This window comes from Opisthorchis viverrini (genome assembly GCF_000715545.1).
Source record: "Opisthorchis viverrini unplaced genomic scaffold opera_v5_45, whole genome shotgun sequence".
Classification (NCBI taxonomy): Eukaryota; Metazoa; Platyhelminthes; class Trematoda; order Opisthorchiida; family Opisthorchiidae; genus Opisthorchis; species Opisthorchis viverrini.
The window spans coordinates 1677995-1695280 of NW_008751701.1; the positions used below are offsets into that span (position 1 = coordinate 1677995).

The 17286-nt window shown below is 46.7% G+C and overlaps 1 protein-coding gene across 1 annotated transcript in view; it reads left to right on the forward strand.

The window, feature by feature from the left end:
• Positions 1 to 17286, forward strand: part of T265_03268 (hypothetical protein) — a gene marked incomplete at both ends in the record, with an annotated part of 76447 nt that overhangs the window by 17419 nt on the left and 41742 nt on the right. The window contains 5 exons of the mRNA XM_009167701.1: positions 4106 to 4180; positions 6941 to 6989; positions 11379 to 11440; positions 16472 to 16562; positions 16878 to 16950. Coding sequence (XP_009165965.1) covers positions 4106 to 4180; positions 6941 to 6989; positions 11379 to 11440; positions 16472 to 16562; positions 16878 to 16950 — 350 coding nt within the window. The remainder of the gene's footprint in view (positions 1 to 4105; positions 4181 to 6940; positions 6990 to 11378; positions 11441 to 16471; positions 16563 to 16877; positions 16951 to 17286) is intronic.

The window sequence follows — 17286 nt, forward strand, 5'->3', positions numbered from 1 at the left end:
TGTTTTGCATGTTCACTCACCTATATTTTATCCGGATGTGGAGTAATGGTCAGAAACATCCTTGCTGGGGAGCAGCTAACCAACTCAAGGACTGAGCCATCAGGAAACAGTGACATTTGTGGAGGTTGCGTTTTCTCTAGAACCTCGTTGGGAAGTGGCCAGGCGAGCATATCAGGTTTCAAAGAGAGTGCGCCCGAATCGATTCGTTTCATCCCAGGTAGTTTCAGTTTGCCATCATTCTAGCATCCCGAACCTCTCGGCACTTCATGACTTATCGTCCCAAAAATCGGTCTGAGATGTGCGATTTCCGAACTATTCAGGTGTAATAACGGCAGTGCCACAAATTAGTTCTCTCATTCTGAGCCTTCCAAGCCAGAGTTCTTGTCAAAAGAACCACCACAGGTGTACAACGTGTATTAACGCCAAGAACCAGGTCGAAAGCACTTGTATGTGGCGACAGCATCCTGACGCCTTCCAGCTTTTCCATCGGCAACCTCCATTCGGCACATACTGGGTCATGATCAGCTGTTAAGTGCTCCTTACGTCCAGAACTTAGTTTGGATTTGAACCAATGTTATCCGAACGATAGCCTATACTATATATGATACTACATGATGCTTTTCTCCGACACTTTCTGCAGAAACCCATTTTAGCCAATCGAACACGAACTAATTCTGCGAGGGACAAAAAAAAAACATCTGGCGCCCGCTACACTGCACACTACTTTCGAGGTTGCTATAACTCATGACCTTCTTGGGGCTCATAAGGTCCTAGAAAGGTTTGTATATCACAATAAACACATTGACCGTACTTGAAAGGTCAACCAATAATCCTATTTCGCATGCGGCCCAATATGGTCACGAAGTTCACGCAGCTAGTGACATTTCTGTACTAACAACGTTTGGGTTTGCAAACGGTCAACCATACAATTTGACCAGTACTACAACAGTAACGAAACTGGTGTGGCACACTTACCCCATCGTTATCACCGGAAATTCCTTCGTGACTTTGTTTATCGCCTAGACGCTACAACCTATACAGCCACCTGTTGCAGTGAAAACCCGACAGATCTGCATCCCGTACGTGTTTTGCGAAACATGCTCTGTTGTATTTTATAGAAAGGGCTAGCAGCTGGCTTCATTCCCCTTTGGGGCTTGATTCGTGGTGAAAATAAGCAATCTGCGCTGCTTCCCTGTGTTTGGTTACATACGAACAACAGAATATGTGTGGTTTTCGGTCTTGTCGAACCGAAAGTCGTACACAGGTTTATCCCTGAATCTGAAGGGACGTGGGAATCAAGCCACAATACGGGCTGTTTTGTTGTATGGTTGTGAGACTTGCCCGATTGGAGCACCGGAACTGAGATGTCTTCAGGTGTTCGACAATCGTTGTCTCGGAACCATAGCTCGCGCGGGTTGGTGTCGGCGAATCCGTAACGAGGCAGTTAGAAGGCGCGTTTTCGCTTGTACAACGGGTACTTCTCCAGCACCAGAAGCTGCGTTGGTTGGGACGTGTTGCGTATGCCGAACCATTGTTTGCCGATGAGAGTGCTGTTTTCCATGCCCAATTCAGAGTGGCGTAAACAGAGAGGTGGCAAACCCTTGACTTGGCGGAGGAGTATGAAGGAGATCACGAAACACTTGGGTGCTGTCGGTGCTACTCGCCTTCCAGGATGAGGACCGCGTGATCCTCACTGTGCCTGCTTGGAGACATTACAAGATATGGCTGCCAACCGATGTCAGTGGCGTTCTTGTTATCAGTTTCTATCCAAATTGCCTGAATGAATGTCTGGAGGTGTAGGCACCTCGGAATGACTGTGTTAAGTTAGCACTAAGTCCCTTCCCCGTCCACCTCTATTCTTTTCTTTACCATAACTCTTTCAAATAAGTGATGGTTGTACGGCAGTGAAGCATCGGTGTTGAACACTGATGTCATGTTGTTGTTGATGATGATGATGATGATGACACAGGTCCGGTGAACCCATCCCACGGAAATTCCAAGCCGTTCTGTGACAACTAACCGTGGCAGGTTAGCGGGACAATATGCACTGCTACAGCATTGTGTACGGATCCTCAATTCCTCTGATTATTCGAACTGGAGTAACGCATTCAAACAGCACGACAGACAAACGTCTATCAAACGTTTGCCCCCATGTGAGAACGCAGTGGTATGATGCTACCTCCGATGCCCGGCTTGTTTATGAAGGCACTAGCGAGAACCATCTTGGCATCGTTTTTCAGCAAACCAAAGTACATTGCTCAATACAGTGTGCGACCTCAGGCCTGATTAGTTTGCACAATCTGTACAGGTTGTGCACTTGTGCACAACACTGGGTTTTCTTCATGTTACGTAAATGTTGGACGGTTGCCCATGCGCACAAAAGCTTTCATCATCAACTGCAAAAGAAATCTAGAGGGGAAGTCTCATTTTCACAGAGATACGTGCGGTGATTTTGGAGGTGTTTTCACTTAAAGGTCTATTCGGATGACGATTAGTGCTCAACGTGCAAACTGAAACAGCGCAGCTCATTCAGTTGAAAAAGAACGGGAGGTTCAGCTGAGGGATCCCGATGAGTCCCCCGTGAAAATCGCTCTGGACTCGTTCTCAGTCCAGGCTAGGTAACCTGGGCGGATCACAGACCCATTCTGTCCGGATGAATCAGTAGTATCTCATGTGAGCGGCTGACAGACTTGGTCTTTTCGAATGCCACCATAAATATCTTTTAGTCTGTTTCACGGAGGTGGTGTTGTCAACTTCTCAGTGTATTTATCAGTTCTGAAGTTTCCAAATGTAAACTTACTAGTTATTCAGTAAGTACTCAACGTTTCAATCGCCTGCAGGTCGGCGACATTTTAGAAGTGGGCAGAATCAGCGACCGGTGCTGTCGAGGCTAAATGCGGCCTACAAACACAATGTGTTCTTATCTTTCTTCCTCCGACGTATATGTTTCCAGTTCATCTAGGTTCTGCATACACGAAAACTTGTGTTGTGCGACAAGCTATCCCGTAGGTCGGTTCGATTGTAGTCAGCGGTTGAGTGAAAAAAAAACTTCACGTGGGTTCTATTCATGCACACGCTCTACTTATCCGGTAGCAGTCCCACATGTATGTCACCAGGGCTATTTTGTATCCCGATACGGTCCCGTTTCTTTGTCCTCTTTCGCTCACGCTATGGTGGAGAAGATCCACGCGATTCCAGTTAATGACGGAACTAATAGGCGATGTGTTTTCCAAACCCGTTCGTCGCATTCCAGACAACATGAGTCACTGCTATTCCACGCCAGACTGTCCAAACGCAAGCGTATGGCTTTCAAGGCCGCATTTCAATCTGTTTCTTGGACTTTCAAGTCAAGGCTTAATTGACTGCCAGTAACTCTGCACTCACGGAACAAAACAAAACCACTGGAAAGCTACACAGTTTTGGACTGCATCTATCTATAGAGGCAACTTTTCAGCAGTTTTAATTTCAGTCTGATGCATCCTGTCATTGTGAATTGTTCTTGTGTTGCTGTTGGCTTCACGGACCAACTACAGACTGGTTGAGTTAGTGTCCACCGTTGTGAATTGTTCTTGTGTTGCTGTTGGTTTCACGGACCAACTACAGATTGGTTGATTTAGTGTCCACATTCATTTCACTCTCGTTTGAACAGTCGTTCTTTTGTTCTGGCGTAATTATTCTGACGAGTCCACACCAAAGGGGGAATCGAGTTTTGCTCTTGTTAGAGCTCATCAGTGGGGCGTACTCTATGGCCATGCAGGGGGTTGAACTCGGGACACGTGACATACGAGGCGAGCGTGTTGCGACTAAATCAAAGACGCTGGACGCACGTGTTCACGCTTTAGCGATGCGGTTGATACGCCCGACTCCACGAACGACGTCCAGTAACTGTTCTGTTTGTGAGGATCGATTGACCCGCCTGTCAGGACTTCCCAGTCAGCTAACTCCACAAACGCTTGAAACTCGCTGGACAATTTTTGATTTTCTCTTGTGGAGGGTTGCATGACGCGTTTTATCCACATCATTATCGTTGTACCTAGAGGCGTTCTCACCCGCGAAACTCATACGAGTGGCTAATAGTGTCTTATCTTTTTTGTTCACCTTACAGTTGTCCAATCATAGGAATATTGCCGCTTACTATGGTGCTTTCATCAAAAAGTCTTCTCCTCAGGATCATCTCTGGGTAAGCCCGCTCTCGTTCGCGTCTTTTGTCACCATTGCTAGTGGTTTGTTTTTCAATGAGTGCCTTAATTGCCACACAGGCTCCCTGAGATTGTCACAAAACGATGTTTGTGCGGATGAGAACGAATCGACTTTTCATATCTACAACTTGGAGAAGTACTTTTAGAGTCGTCCGCCAACGAACAAACCAAATACACTGTCTATCTAGTCCTCCCTAACTGACCTTGATATTCACCCTGTGGTGTACGTATCAGGTCACCCGACTTTACCGTGGAGACCACGGAGCAAGAACTCCACAGTTGTTGGCCGTAAACAGGTCACAGTGTGATTACGCTAACTTCGGTCGTGTCACACGGATGTAGTACACTCAGCTGTGGACTACTGAAATTCATAATTGATAGTCAGGAGATTTTGAAATTTTTCTTTCTATAAGTGGTACCAACCTATCATGAAAAATCGAAAAGCACTGTACAATCATCAGCAGTGCGCATCTCAGGAAACCCCAGAAGGGAGCCTGGGCCTTCGGGCTAGTGGTTGAACACTTAATCATTTGACCATGACGAGATGGACCAAGTGGTTAGAGCGCGAATTTACTGACCGAAAGTTCGAACCCAACCTCTGCCTCTCAACTTCCCTCGTCTAGGCTTGGGCAACGTGGCAGTATCCCAGCCCTCGTGCTTCCTTTGGGTGGCATGGCAGTTAGGCACCGAAAGGGTGCTACAGCTGAACGATTTCATGGCCACGAACAGCTAATCAGCAGCGCGATTAGCTTGCATTCAGTTGTAACTCACTTTCGGTTCCTAGCTGCCATGCCATCCGAAAGAAGCTCGACGGCTGGTCGCCCAAGCCTAGACAAGAACAGTTCGAAATCCAGGGGTCGGTTTGGAACCACGGACCTTCCGTCTAGTAAATTTGCGCTTTGACCACGCAGTCATCTCTTCCCCGATTAGGTTGCACAGGATAAACGGTGCAAGCTAATCACACCCGTGACCAGCCCTCCCAACTACTAATCGAAACGTCGCGGGTTCGAGAATCCCGACAAGAGTTTCGTTCGATGTGCACCATTGCTGATTTCCAAGAGGGATGAAACGGCTTTACAGTGCTTTTGGGCATTTCAGCACAAGGTCTCTTCACTTACTGGACGAAATCTCCAACTGGAATTCAACACGCATATCTCGGAAACTCCGAAAGCGGGCGTGAAAACATCAAAGAAATGAGTTGTTTTCTTTTATTTACAGAGCATAGATGCACTAGAAGAGTCAACCATCGTGATAGCGTGAAGAGGGCTTGTCACACTATTGAGCCCTAGACAAACGGAATTACAAATTGAAAAAAGAATATTTTGGCTTGTATGCGACACACACGATATCTGCCTGTTTCTGTTGTATTTACCCTCAAATCAGGTGATCTAATGATCGTGTCAGAGCCCCAGTAATTCCTAGTTTTCTTAATTTCGATACCTAATGGAAAATCGTAATTGTTCAGCTGTAACGCTAGCTGTGGCTAGCTACCTTTGTAACGATGATACTACTGATGGGGAGGCACGCGAGTAGTATGTGTTGTTCGCAGAATTTCGTTTTGCGTCCTTTGAAAAGGGGAGATCTGTTGCGGAATTCATGGAGCCACTTTGTAACATTTGCTTGGATTTGAGCGACGAATGATTAGAGTCAATGAATCTCCAGGAAAGTTCAAAAAGATGCGTTCGGAAGAAGATGAGTGTCCAGTTTTCGTAAATAAGATGCACATTAGAGTTTTGCTTCCCTGTCTGTAACCGGTCATTTGGCATTTCCTAATAGATAACTCCGCAGCGAAGTCCTTCTCCCTTTCACCTTGACACCCAAAGAAAACATGAGAGTGGAGTTACTGCTGAGTCGCCCAAGATGTTAGGTTTGAACCGCAAACCATCCGGTAAGCAATTTTGCGACAAAACTGGCAATAGACTCGCCAGCGTGCGCACCACGTGGTCCACACTTGCCTCACCCATGGTCATCGTCTCGACCGACTCCGTGTTGCTGCCCTGCAATTCCCGGAAGTCAGTCACCTAATGAGATTAGACAACGAATAGAGCATGCTCGGTTGTCTTCGACATTGCGCTGATGCGTCGTGAAGTTTGTGGAGCGTGACTTTTTCTTCACATTCAATTATAAGTTCGAAGAGAAGGTCAGCTTCCCCCGCCCCCTCAACCGCTCCCGTTTATCAGTAAACTGGCTTTTGTGCCCAGTTGGTTAGTGTTACCTCTCTGTACAATGGCCCTGTTCACCAGCTTAAACGGAACATCTACTTGGTTTTCTGGAACACTCCCTACTATGCTGCTTCCGGAAATTAAAACGAGTAACATTGGCTAGCTAGCAACACGCTTTCTTTTGATCACTAGTTTCTGACAGCTAGTCCTGTTGATAAGTTCGAAGAGAAGGTCAGCTTCCCCCAACCGCTCCTGTTTATTATTAAACTATCTTTTGCGGCTAGTTGGTTAGTGTTGTCTTTTTATGCAGTGACCCTGTTCGCCTGGGTGTCACTATCTTCACCAGCTTAAACGATACATCTACTTGGTCTTCTGGAACACTTTCCCGACTATACTGCTTCTAGGATTTCGAAGGAGTAACACTTGCGTACGGTCAGGCTAGCCCAAACGTGCTTTCCTTTGATCACTAATCCTGTTATCCGTATCTTGTTCACCTTCTCCTTCGCGTCACACTCCCCTAAGAAGCTGTTGTTGTCCTCTCAGCATACACATTTATTTCTTGTTACCTTCATTTACCAGCTCGTGATGGAATATTGCGGAGCGGGATCAGTAACGGATCTTGTGAAAAGTGAGTTGCCCGCATGATCAGCTGTAGAATTCTCTTGAGAGACATTCAATCAAGCCCCATGGTTGGGTCACCAGCTGATTTCTCTCAGTTACTTCTGTCATCGATAAGAACTCGTTTGATTCTGTTGTTAGACAGGCAACTGTGTCAGTGTCAGTTCTTCTGCCTGGCTGCTATGCCACCCGAAGGAAGTACGAGGGCTGTGAGACTGCCGGGTTGCCCAAACCTAGACAGAGGAAGTCGAGAGGCACAGGTCGGGTTCGAACTGCGGACCTTGTGGTCAGTAAATTCGCGCTCTAACCATCTCGCCCCGAAAGTTTCAGGGAGTTCCGTGATACATTAACCTAAAATCAAACGAGACTGACATACTATCAGATCCTCTGGTCCTAGCTGAGTAGAGATTCCCCAGTTCGTGGTATACGTCACCGATGGATATCCTGTCCAATTATTCCCCATACACTGGTAGAGTGTATGTATCTGAACCGTCAACGTTACCGATTTTAGTAGTGCACAAATGGTTAACCGATCGATATCCCCCATTAAAGCTTTTTGTATTTTCTGTCCAGGAGAGTTTTGGTCACTTGACTGCAAAGTGTAATCCGCAGTGGGAATGTACTAGTCTCGATCCCAGTGAAAATAGAACAGTGCTCGGACGTTTGTCCGTTTGTCGAGCTTGCAGGATCGATTGCAACACCAGTCGGGTTGGTATCATCAGTACGGGGCTAACTGGGTCTTGGAGCTTCCCTTCTCCTCGTGCTGCATTTTCTCGCGCCGACACAGTTTCTTGACCGCATTTGTTGTGCAACAACTGAGGCTTCCATAGAGCAGCACGAATCGAAACAGAGTTCTAAGTAGCCTGGCAGTACATCGCAGTCACATTACGTGAAATTCCGACCACACTGCAGTCTGACGTCAGCACGTATGCACACCAATCGGTCGTTGCGAATACGCAGTTAAGTTGGCAGGTTCACAGAGTTTGACAAGCCAGTCTGACTGGGAAAGATTCGGTAAGTTGATTGCACTCACTGCAAAGTGAAGAGAAGCGCATGTTTTTTCACATAACATCGACATTTCCTGAAGACTTGTCCAGTTAGTGAACAAAGATTAGGAGTATCGTCCGTTGTTGTACAGTCTCCGGATGTTTGAGAGCCCTTTTGAGCTGAGGAATAGCAGGGTCTTTCTGATGCGAAATCCTGTTTTAGTGTAGATTCTAAGGAGCGCCCTGAATTCACGAGCAACTTCAAATGGATAGTTGGCGCATTTTAGGTCCAAAAGCTTATGTTTTCACGCTCTGTGGTTCAGCGCAACGAAGTTGACAAGTCTACCATCGTTTTATTGGGCCGAACCTGTCCAGGATATGGTGATTGAACCTGTCCGACAGATCTACATGAGCATTCAAATCGCCTTCAAATAACAGTGCATTGCGCCCAGACATGCCCTTAACCCCGCTCTGCAGCTCATTGTGACAACTGTCCAATCTGCTGAGAAGGTCGGTTCGTACACAGCAGTTACACTTAAATTCAGCGGGGTGCCTCAAAATCGGGCTGCCGCAATTCTGTGTGACACGCAGTTCCAAGATGTGAACGCATCGTGGGCATGATCATTCGTGGTGCTAAATCACCGCACAATCCGCTAAAGGCAGTAGAGCTGGGATACTGCCAGGTTGCCGAAGCCTAAACAGGAATAATCGGTAATGAGAGTTGGGTTCCCACCACGGTCCTGTCGGTCACTAGGTTCGTGCTTCAGCCGATGAGCTGCTCCGAGCTCAAGGCATAGGTCACTTAGGACGAGATAAGAGTTTTTCACTAGACTACTGTAGTAGAACCATTTCCGGGAGTCCGGTCCCGCTATCGGCATTCTTGTGATGTCTGGGTTGCGTAGTCTGGTCTCACACAAATATGTGGTATTTAGCCGGAGATCGTGGGAACTATGCATATTTTTCCCTGGTTGGAGTCAATCGGCAGAGTATGTGGAATTTATGGCAGCTCATGTCAGTGGGTCCTTGTGTTGAGAGCCTCAGTTCTCATATCAATCATCTTTGTTACTGGTTTTTCACATAGCCCTGCGCCCCCATCATCATCATCATCGACTGCATAGCATCAGTGTTCAGCACTAATGCTTTGTCACCATACAACCATGATTTGTTTGAAAACATTATGGTGAGGAAAAGTGGACGGGGAAGGGATTTAGTCCCATTCTTCCTCAACCATTCCGAGGTGCCAACACCCCCAAACTCGGGGATTGTAGGTCGAAACGAACAATAAGAACGCCAGTGAAATCGATTGGCATCCATATCTTGCAACATCTCCGACCGGGTGCACTGGGCCTCACGCGGTCCCCATCCTGGTGGGCGAGTAGCACCGACGGTACCCAAACGTTTCACAATATCTTTCATACCCCTTTGCCAAGTCAAAGGTTGATCACCTCTCTGCTTCCGCCATTCCGTGTCGGACACGAAGAACAGCACTCTCTTCAGCAAACCATGGTTCGGCATGCGCAATACATGGCCTAACCAACGCAGCTTCTGGTGCTGGACACATTCTTCGATTGAAGTCTCTGTTGCACATCCGAACACTCGCTTTCTATTTGCCTCGTTTCTCCGACACCAACCCACACGATCTGTGGTTCTGAGACAGCGGTTGTCGAAAACCTAAAGACGACTCAGTTCCTCTGCTCGAACAGGCCATGTCTCACAGCCATACAACAAAACACCCTGTACTGTAACTTGAGATTCACGGGTATACCTCTCTGACGCCATAAGTGTCTCAGATTAGCAAATGCATTGACCTCATTTGTCACACTACAGTCAGAACTAATACAAATTCCGAGACACTTAAAACGTTTTACAACTTCGGGTGTTTCTTCCAGTATTGTAAGTTACGTGTTCATTAACTGCATGTCCAGAAGCACGACAAAGGACGAGATGACTTTGTTCGGTTTATCCAAAACACATGTGACTTCTCCTCTTCGAAGACGAGAACAGTATCGTCTGTATATTCCAGATCGTCACAGGCTATTCGAACACCGGGATTTTGAAGACCTTCCAGCTCATGATTTTACCGATCACAAAATCCAATAGGAATTGCATAACCTGTCTTACTGAGTTAGGCATCATGAAGGAATGGGGGAAGATGATACGAATAACGTCCCTATTCGGCTTTTGTTCGAATGGAAACCGCTAAACTTTGCGGGACCAAGTGTGACCTGCAAAGTAGCAGAACAGCCGTCAAGAGCAATGGAACAGAACCGCTATCGTGGCCTTTAGATTCCGGAATCGATTTCGTCTGCCCAGCCAGCCAGAACTGATTCATGTTCTCACCGTTTGTTTGGAATCAGGTTTTGGCCAAATCTCCTGGGCGAACAGCCACTGGGTCAGGCTATGGCGCTCCGGGAACCGCTTTCGTCCTTTCACTTTATCGTCGAAATCACTGCCACGGAAGGGCAACAAGTCTCTTGGGAGCATTTCAGTGTGCAAAGGACGACTTCACTTGTTCCCCAAGCCACGCACGCATGACCACACTAGGGCATTTAAAATCTGATTTGATCTTCGCGGCTTAGTCTTCCTTGCGGGTTGTCTGACTGTGTGATCGAAGGTGTGATCGACTGTGTGATTAGCTCTCTCTCATGACCGGACATGCTGCTGCCGAGGCAAAGCCAGGCTTTTTTGAAGTAATTGTTTAGTTTTCGAAAAAGCTTGGTGACGGTCGGTAGATTTATTGCTGGGCAACGTTCCGCTTTTGACACATAAGCTTCGTCAGGCTAAGTGACGAGGTTGGTGGAGGCTTAAGGCGGAAGGAGAACCAATCAGCTAAATCTCTGTTGGGTGCCGACCGAGGGATTTTTGTGTGTTGGGGTGGGTGAACAAGTGTTGGGCCGATGGGGAAACCTACATGTGTTTGGGTCCAGCCTAGGGTCTAGTTCTTCTGGTTCGGTCTATTCGATGGTCCCTCTTGAACGTCGTTTAAACCGTATGGATGAGCTAGTGCTAAGATAGTTGTGTAAGGGGGATGCTGTGACCTTAAGTAGGCTGGGTATTTCCATCCCCACCCCTAGTTTTCCCTAATGATTCTACGTTGATTGACAACCCACACAGTCACATGTCAACTCGGCTTATCTAAGACCGCTTTTCATACGCTCGCCAGTTCCACACCCTCGATTCTATTCATGCTGTGATGCTTAGTAATTTCCACCGCCTCGTCTATCAACCGATTTGGTATGAATCACAGTCCCCGTTTTAAAACTTCCACATTTTCCAGATCTATTCTATGTCCCGTGCCTAGGGCATGTACCGCTATCGCTGAGTCTTGGTTTGATTTTGACAGTCAGGTGTGTTCGTTTTAGCTGTTCGATATACGTGTTGCCATAACGGTTCCCTTTGTTCTTTTGCACAAGGTACTCGTGGACAGTCGCTCAGAGAAGATTGGATATCTTATATTTGCCGAGAAATACTTCGAGTAAGTTAATCTTCTGTGCCCTATTCAGCTGGTTATACAACTGTCCTGACGCGTAACTCCGCGGGGAACAGCTCTGCGATTCCATTCGTTTCCTTGTAAGGCAACCCACCGTTGAAGGAGTCAACATAGTGTTTTTTTAGCTTCGCTTCGAAACACTTCCATGACAAGTCATAATTGACGTTGGACGTCACTCTGGATACTCCTAGAAAGCTATTTTCTTGGAAGGGACCTCTCCCAGGGGAATTGTTGTTCCAACAGTAACTCTTCGTTTTTTTTGAACAGTGAAAACATCTGTTTCTGTCGAACGTACTATTCACCTGAATTTACAACACCGGGTAGTCCATTGGTTAACATCACGGAACTCATTTCGGATGATCCGGGTTCGAATCCCATCCTGAATGCCTCCAAGTGGGGCTACCAGCCCCCGTCTTGAATGCTTTCGGTACGGTCAAATGAGTCAGGTACACGAGAAGAACAATAAATAATTGCTCAGCTGATCACCCTTCTGGTACATCTGAAGGAAGCACGAGGGCCAAGAAGATACTGCCACGTTTCGCAAGCCCAGACAGGAGCAGTTGGGATTGGATTCAAACTACTTTCATGAATAGGGCATGATTAAGGACAACTTATTTATTGGTTACAAACCTCAGCCGTTGGGTGCCTGCTAGAGGGAGGTCGTGAGTTCGTGCCACAGTTAACCTAGTCTGGATGCAGTCGACTCCACCGTTTCAAATGCAAACCAAACAGACAGCAGGCAGCATCTCATTCCCACTACCCGTCCGCCAGTAAGGAACTAGCCGCAGTTTTTCTTGGCATCTAACTGGACACGTCTGCCACTGCATTTTCCCAGGCATCCGGAGAAAAACACGCACATGTCTTCGTTCGTCTAGTCTGCTCGGTGCAACTGCGCCTTCCTATTCGTTTATGTTCGGTTCGGTGGAATTTCGTGCTAATCTTTTTTCGATACATATCGATTAAGCTACCCATGTACTCTGTGCGCCACGTTTTTGTCACCATTTATGAGAGTTTTGTTACTTGTAAGTGTGATGGTTGTACGTGGGTCGGGTTATGGCGCCCACACCTAGACAAGAGGACGACTAGGGTGCTCAACCGAAGGCTTTGGCTCAATAGCCTAACCGCACGACGGCGGGAAATGCAAATGCATTACCATATCTGCGGAACAAGTCGCCTCATGTTCCAAATCCCAACCTGGAGGCTCAGGAGACTGTGTTTGTCAGACCTCTAACCATTGATCAACTTGATATGAGAGACTCTGTGAGTGTCGCTGGCACACACCGCAGTATGGCCCAATGGGTCGCTGAGATACGCCAGCCGTCACACCATGATACTGTCCAGTCTCTTCGCGCCATTATTCACGATCACATCGGGCTCTTTTGAACAGCCCTTCTCCTGGGCTGGCGCGATTGTCAAAGAGGGGAAGCAGTGGACTCGAGTTTGGCTCTGATTAGAGCTCATCAGCAGTGCACACGCTTGGTCTTGTCAGTAGGGAGTTGAACACCGGATACCTGACACGCCTGGCACGTTGTGCGCATCTAAACTATAACTTCTGAACGGGCGATGTAATTGGTTTTCCCACTAATCGATGCATTTCTAATATACTTTGGGTGAACAACCTACAGGGTTCACCTAAACACTTTTGCCCCGTGTCTGAACCCACATCAAGTGTGTTTTCGAGAACTCTCTTGAGTCGACTGGATTTGAATATGCACTCAGCGGTGTGATTGAAGGTGTGGCTCCTATCTGTTTGCACCGCGGTCGAAATAATTCACATGGTTATGTCGTTTCTCCGCGATACAAACACTATTGTCCAGATCAATTTTCCCTTATTCTCAATGGAAACAATACTAAATGTTCTTGTGGAAAAAATTCACCGTTTACTGCAATTCCTCCCGTTTCACCAACGCTGCTGTTCCAGCGAGAAACCAGAAAGATCATGCTTGATTTTCAAGGTGAAAACGAAGCTTAATGCGGGTGTTTGCTTTGCTCCCCGACACACTATTCACCAGCGTTTGCATCGCACTGGTGTGGAGATGGGGAAAATTCAGACACACAAAGGATGCAAGCGGTTGTTGGTCCACATGACTGGCCAATCACGTTCGAAATCGGAACATGGGCAGAGTGTAGTTAGCAGCGCCCATGTTCTGCATCCGTTGTTGTCTGGTGGTTGTCAGATTCTACCCAACTTTTTGATCCCCACCGTTTGTCTTTCTTTGCGTGACTTGTTGTTGGTTGGACATACCTCACATTTCATTGCTTTCGATTCTTTGCGGTTGCACCTTTCATCTAATAAAAAATATTACTCTCATAAGGGAAACTACTCACAAGGTTGCTGAAGGCTCTTCGACAGCCCATGAGTGTATTGCTCGAAAGCAGACCAATGTGGGTTCACGTAGAACACAAGGTTGACGGAAACTCGGGGACTGCGCCTACCTGATGAGCCCGAAGTGGAAGGGCGAAACCGGTCGTGGGCTGTCGAAGAGTTTTGAGCAACCTTGTGAGTAGTTTCGTTTATGAAAATATACTGCGATATCCCGAACAGCGTGCCAACTGAAACATGAGGCGGCCTGTGTGCAGCACCTTCAGTTGTAGAATTTCATAAACGAGAGATTCAGTTGAGTCTCTCGTGAAAACCAACTGACTTGCAACTGAGTGTATTTCTCGAAAAATTATTACTGTTATTTAATAATGTTGTCACCAATATTTTATTATTGTTATTAGTCAGCAACTACTCCTCACAGACCGCTGAACTACCTCGAAACCAGTGGTTCTCAACGATCTTGGCTACTCCTAAAGAAGTGGAAATCGCTACTCATGAGTAGTAGGCAAAGTACAACTCAATTGGGTTTGCATTTTATTGGAGCTTTGGAAGTGTAATTCAGAATGACAGTGAACATTGACAAAAACTCCATTCTTTTTTGCAACCAGAAACGCGCAAAGAAGTTGGTTGGAAATGGCACGTTCGTCTATGAGCCCTGTCCACATGTATGACATGTGTTCCGATCTAATCAAATCGTCAATGGAGAACCTGTTCTTTCGTTCGTCGTCCATCAGTTGTCATTTCCGTATGACGACAGCAGGGAGGGAAACGTCTTTAGAATGAGTGAGGCTAGCTTGTCTGTTGTTGTATTTAGCCGCGGCACAAATGACGGTAGACGGGGAAGTGACGTACGGATCATCGATCAGGTGATAAGTCGATATAAATTAGGGAATCATACGGCAGGACAAGCCGGCCTGTCTGAATGCGTGACGTAATGGCACGGTTTTTTTTCTCATTTTGGTGGTTTCGTCATTTGTCAGTGTGTCACTAATAAACGGGGAATGGTCGGTTTTTTCCAACCTGTGGATATCTTGAATCTGGAAGCTGGTTTTGCCCTTTTATACGTTGCAACGTGTCCAAATCCTTGGGGGCGTGTTTGGTGGATAAAACGCACACAGAGTGCAACCGGTTATATTTTCAACATAGTTTAACTATGTCAGATGTCACAGGTGAGCCTAAGCTAGGTGGAAACGTGTTGTCCTGCGATGTCAGCATGGACGTTACGACTAGGCGCAACACACACACACTTGGCAGACAACATGGTCCGGCCGTCGATCAAATCGGTCTAAGAGTAGTTTCCCAGACGGGTGGTTTCTTAAACACGAAAATCTGTTCCCCCACAATAACTACAGGACTTTCCCCGGGGGATGTATCGTCCAGTGGAGAACACTTACACAGGCAGTTGTAATCATACGAGGATGTGAATTCGATTTGAATTCACATTTAGCTTGACCAAATCTCCCCCGACAACGTGCTGCGATTATTGCCTCTCCGGTGGCCCACCACGTAGGTGTAGGTTCCGGGTTTCCACCTTTCCCAACATCAAATTTTACCTGTGTGCTTACTGAGCCATTTGCATATCAAACTGATGTTGGTGGGATACGCGATCGGCAATCTGCTGAATCTTTCGCACTGAAACATGAGGCAAGCTTTTTGCAGACCATTCAGCTGGATGTGAGAGGTCTGACTGCGATTCGGCTGTATTTGTAAAGCAATGCATTTTGAAGTTGAAATTTCCTGTGAAGCCAGGTGACCCGATTGAAGAGGAGGCCCGTGAATCAGATGTGTAGTACCGTACGGTGGAGGTTACGTGTATTTCAATCGGAGGCGCTAACGTACTGACCGGAAGTTCCATGGTTCGAACCCAACCGCGGCATCTTGACCACTCCTGTCTAGACTTAGGCAAACTGACACTGTCCCAACCGCCGAACCTTCTTCGAGTGGCATGGCAGCTAGGCACCGAAGGGTTGCGGTCTCCAGGAGATTCAGAAGGTGACTCAACGGTATTGTGTCTATTCTCGTCATAGTACGCCCTGAGACCTTCGCTGCACGTTTCAAAACATTATTACAGGTGTTCTGGATGGCCGCACTGGTTTGTTTTATGCAGTGGCTCCCTGTACCGTCTCGTTCCGGAAATAACTTTCCATGTGTTTGCAAAAGACATACTGTACCATAGATTATAAAATATTTTTTACTTCACTTCTTTACAATGTATTTTCAATCATAAACTACTCCATCTCAGGTCTAAAATTTTATAAAAAGCAACTCGCAGACTCTTGGGGGAATCCACAATTACACGATCCAAGATGAAAGCTGGCGGGAACTACCGGGTTATCATTTTGATGGCTCAGTGACTAGACCGTGAACTTACTGACGGGATGGTTCGTGGTTCGAACCCGACCTCGGCATCTCGACCTCTCTCAGTCTTCAGGTTGGGGAAAATTCGTTCAGCTGTAACTTTTCCGATGCCTAGCTGCCATTTCACCCGAAGGCATCACGAGGCCCAAGATACTGCCAGGCTGCTCAAATCTCAATAGGATCAGTCGAGATCCCAGGGTCGGGTTCGAACTAGGGGCCTTCCGGTCAGTGCTATCTCGAGCTCAGTTTGACAGATATTGTTGTCACATTTTAAGCGGGTATTTGAAGTCTGCAGTGGATCTCACTCAGTTCTATGCACTTTTCTTTTCGCCCAGGGTCTGGCTCATCTACACACGAATCGAGTAATCCACCGTGATATCAAAGGCCAGAATGTCCTACTCACGGATAATGCAGAAGTCAAACTTGGTAAGATGCGTCGCGACTGTTTTGCTTTCCACCACGTTCTAGTTAGACGCACACTTTTTATTGCTTTACGTGTCGATTGAGGGTAATTTTACACTGACGTTTTTTCTTCTCGCCTACGCCTACCTACCTATTCCTGTGGATCGATCACACTCTTGAATCTCCACAAAAAATTAGATGTTTGTTTGTTCTGCACTCTGACGAGTTGAATGTGTGCGACATGGTTCTCCTTATCCTCCATCTATCTATTCCTTGATTGATTTCCTTCGACAAATTGTCAACTAAAGCCTCCATCTGTCTTCCTTGTAATCTCGTCAGTTGACTTTGGAGTCAGTGCACAGTTGGACAAAACCTTTGGAAAACGGAACACGTTTATTGGGACACCTTACTGGTGAGTTTGTTCGTACGCTCATCTAACTTTGTCCACGTTCAAGGTAAGGCAAGCTGTGGTTTCGACTGTCTTCTTTTCCCTTTTTAGTACAGCTTAGCTATGCAAAAGAAACACGGATGCGCATTAGATATCTCGACCTCCTTTGGTCTGCTTCCGAGTTTGACAGTCATGAATGTCTGTCTTCAAAATCGGGTCAGAACGAGAAAGCTTCGCTTGCCTTTTTTATCGGGATCACTTATTGCTGTTAACGGTTTCCCGATTGGAAGAAGAATGGTTTGATTTCGAACGAAGCTTCACCGAGGGCGCTCAACACAGTTGATTCTAGTTCTGAAATGC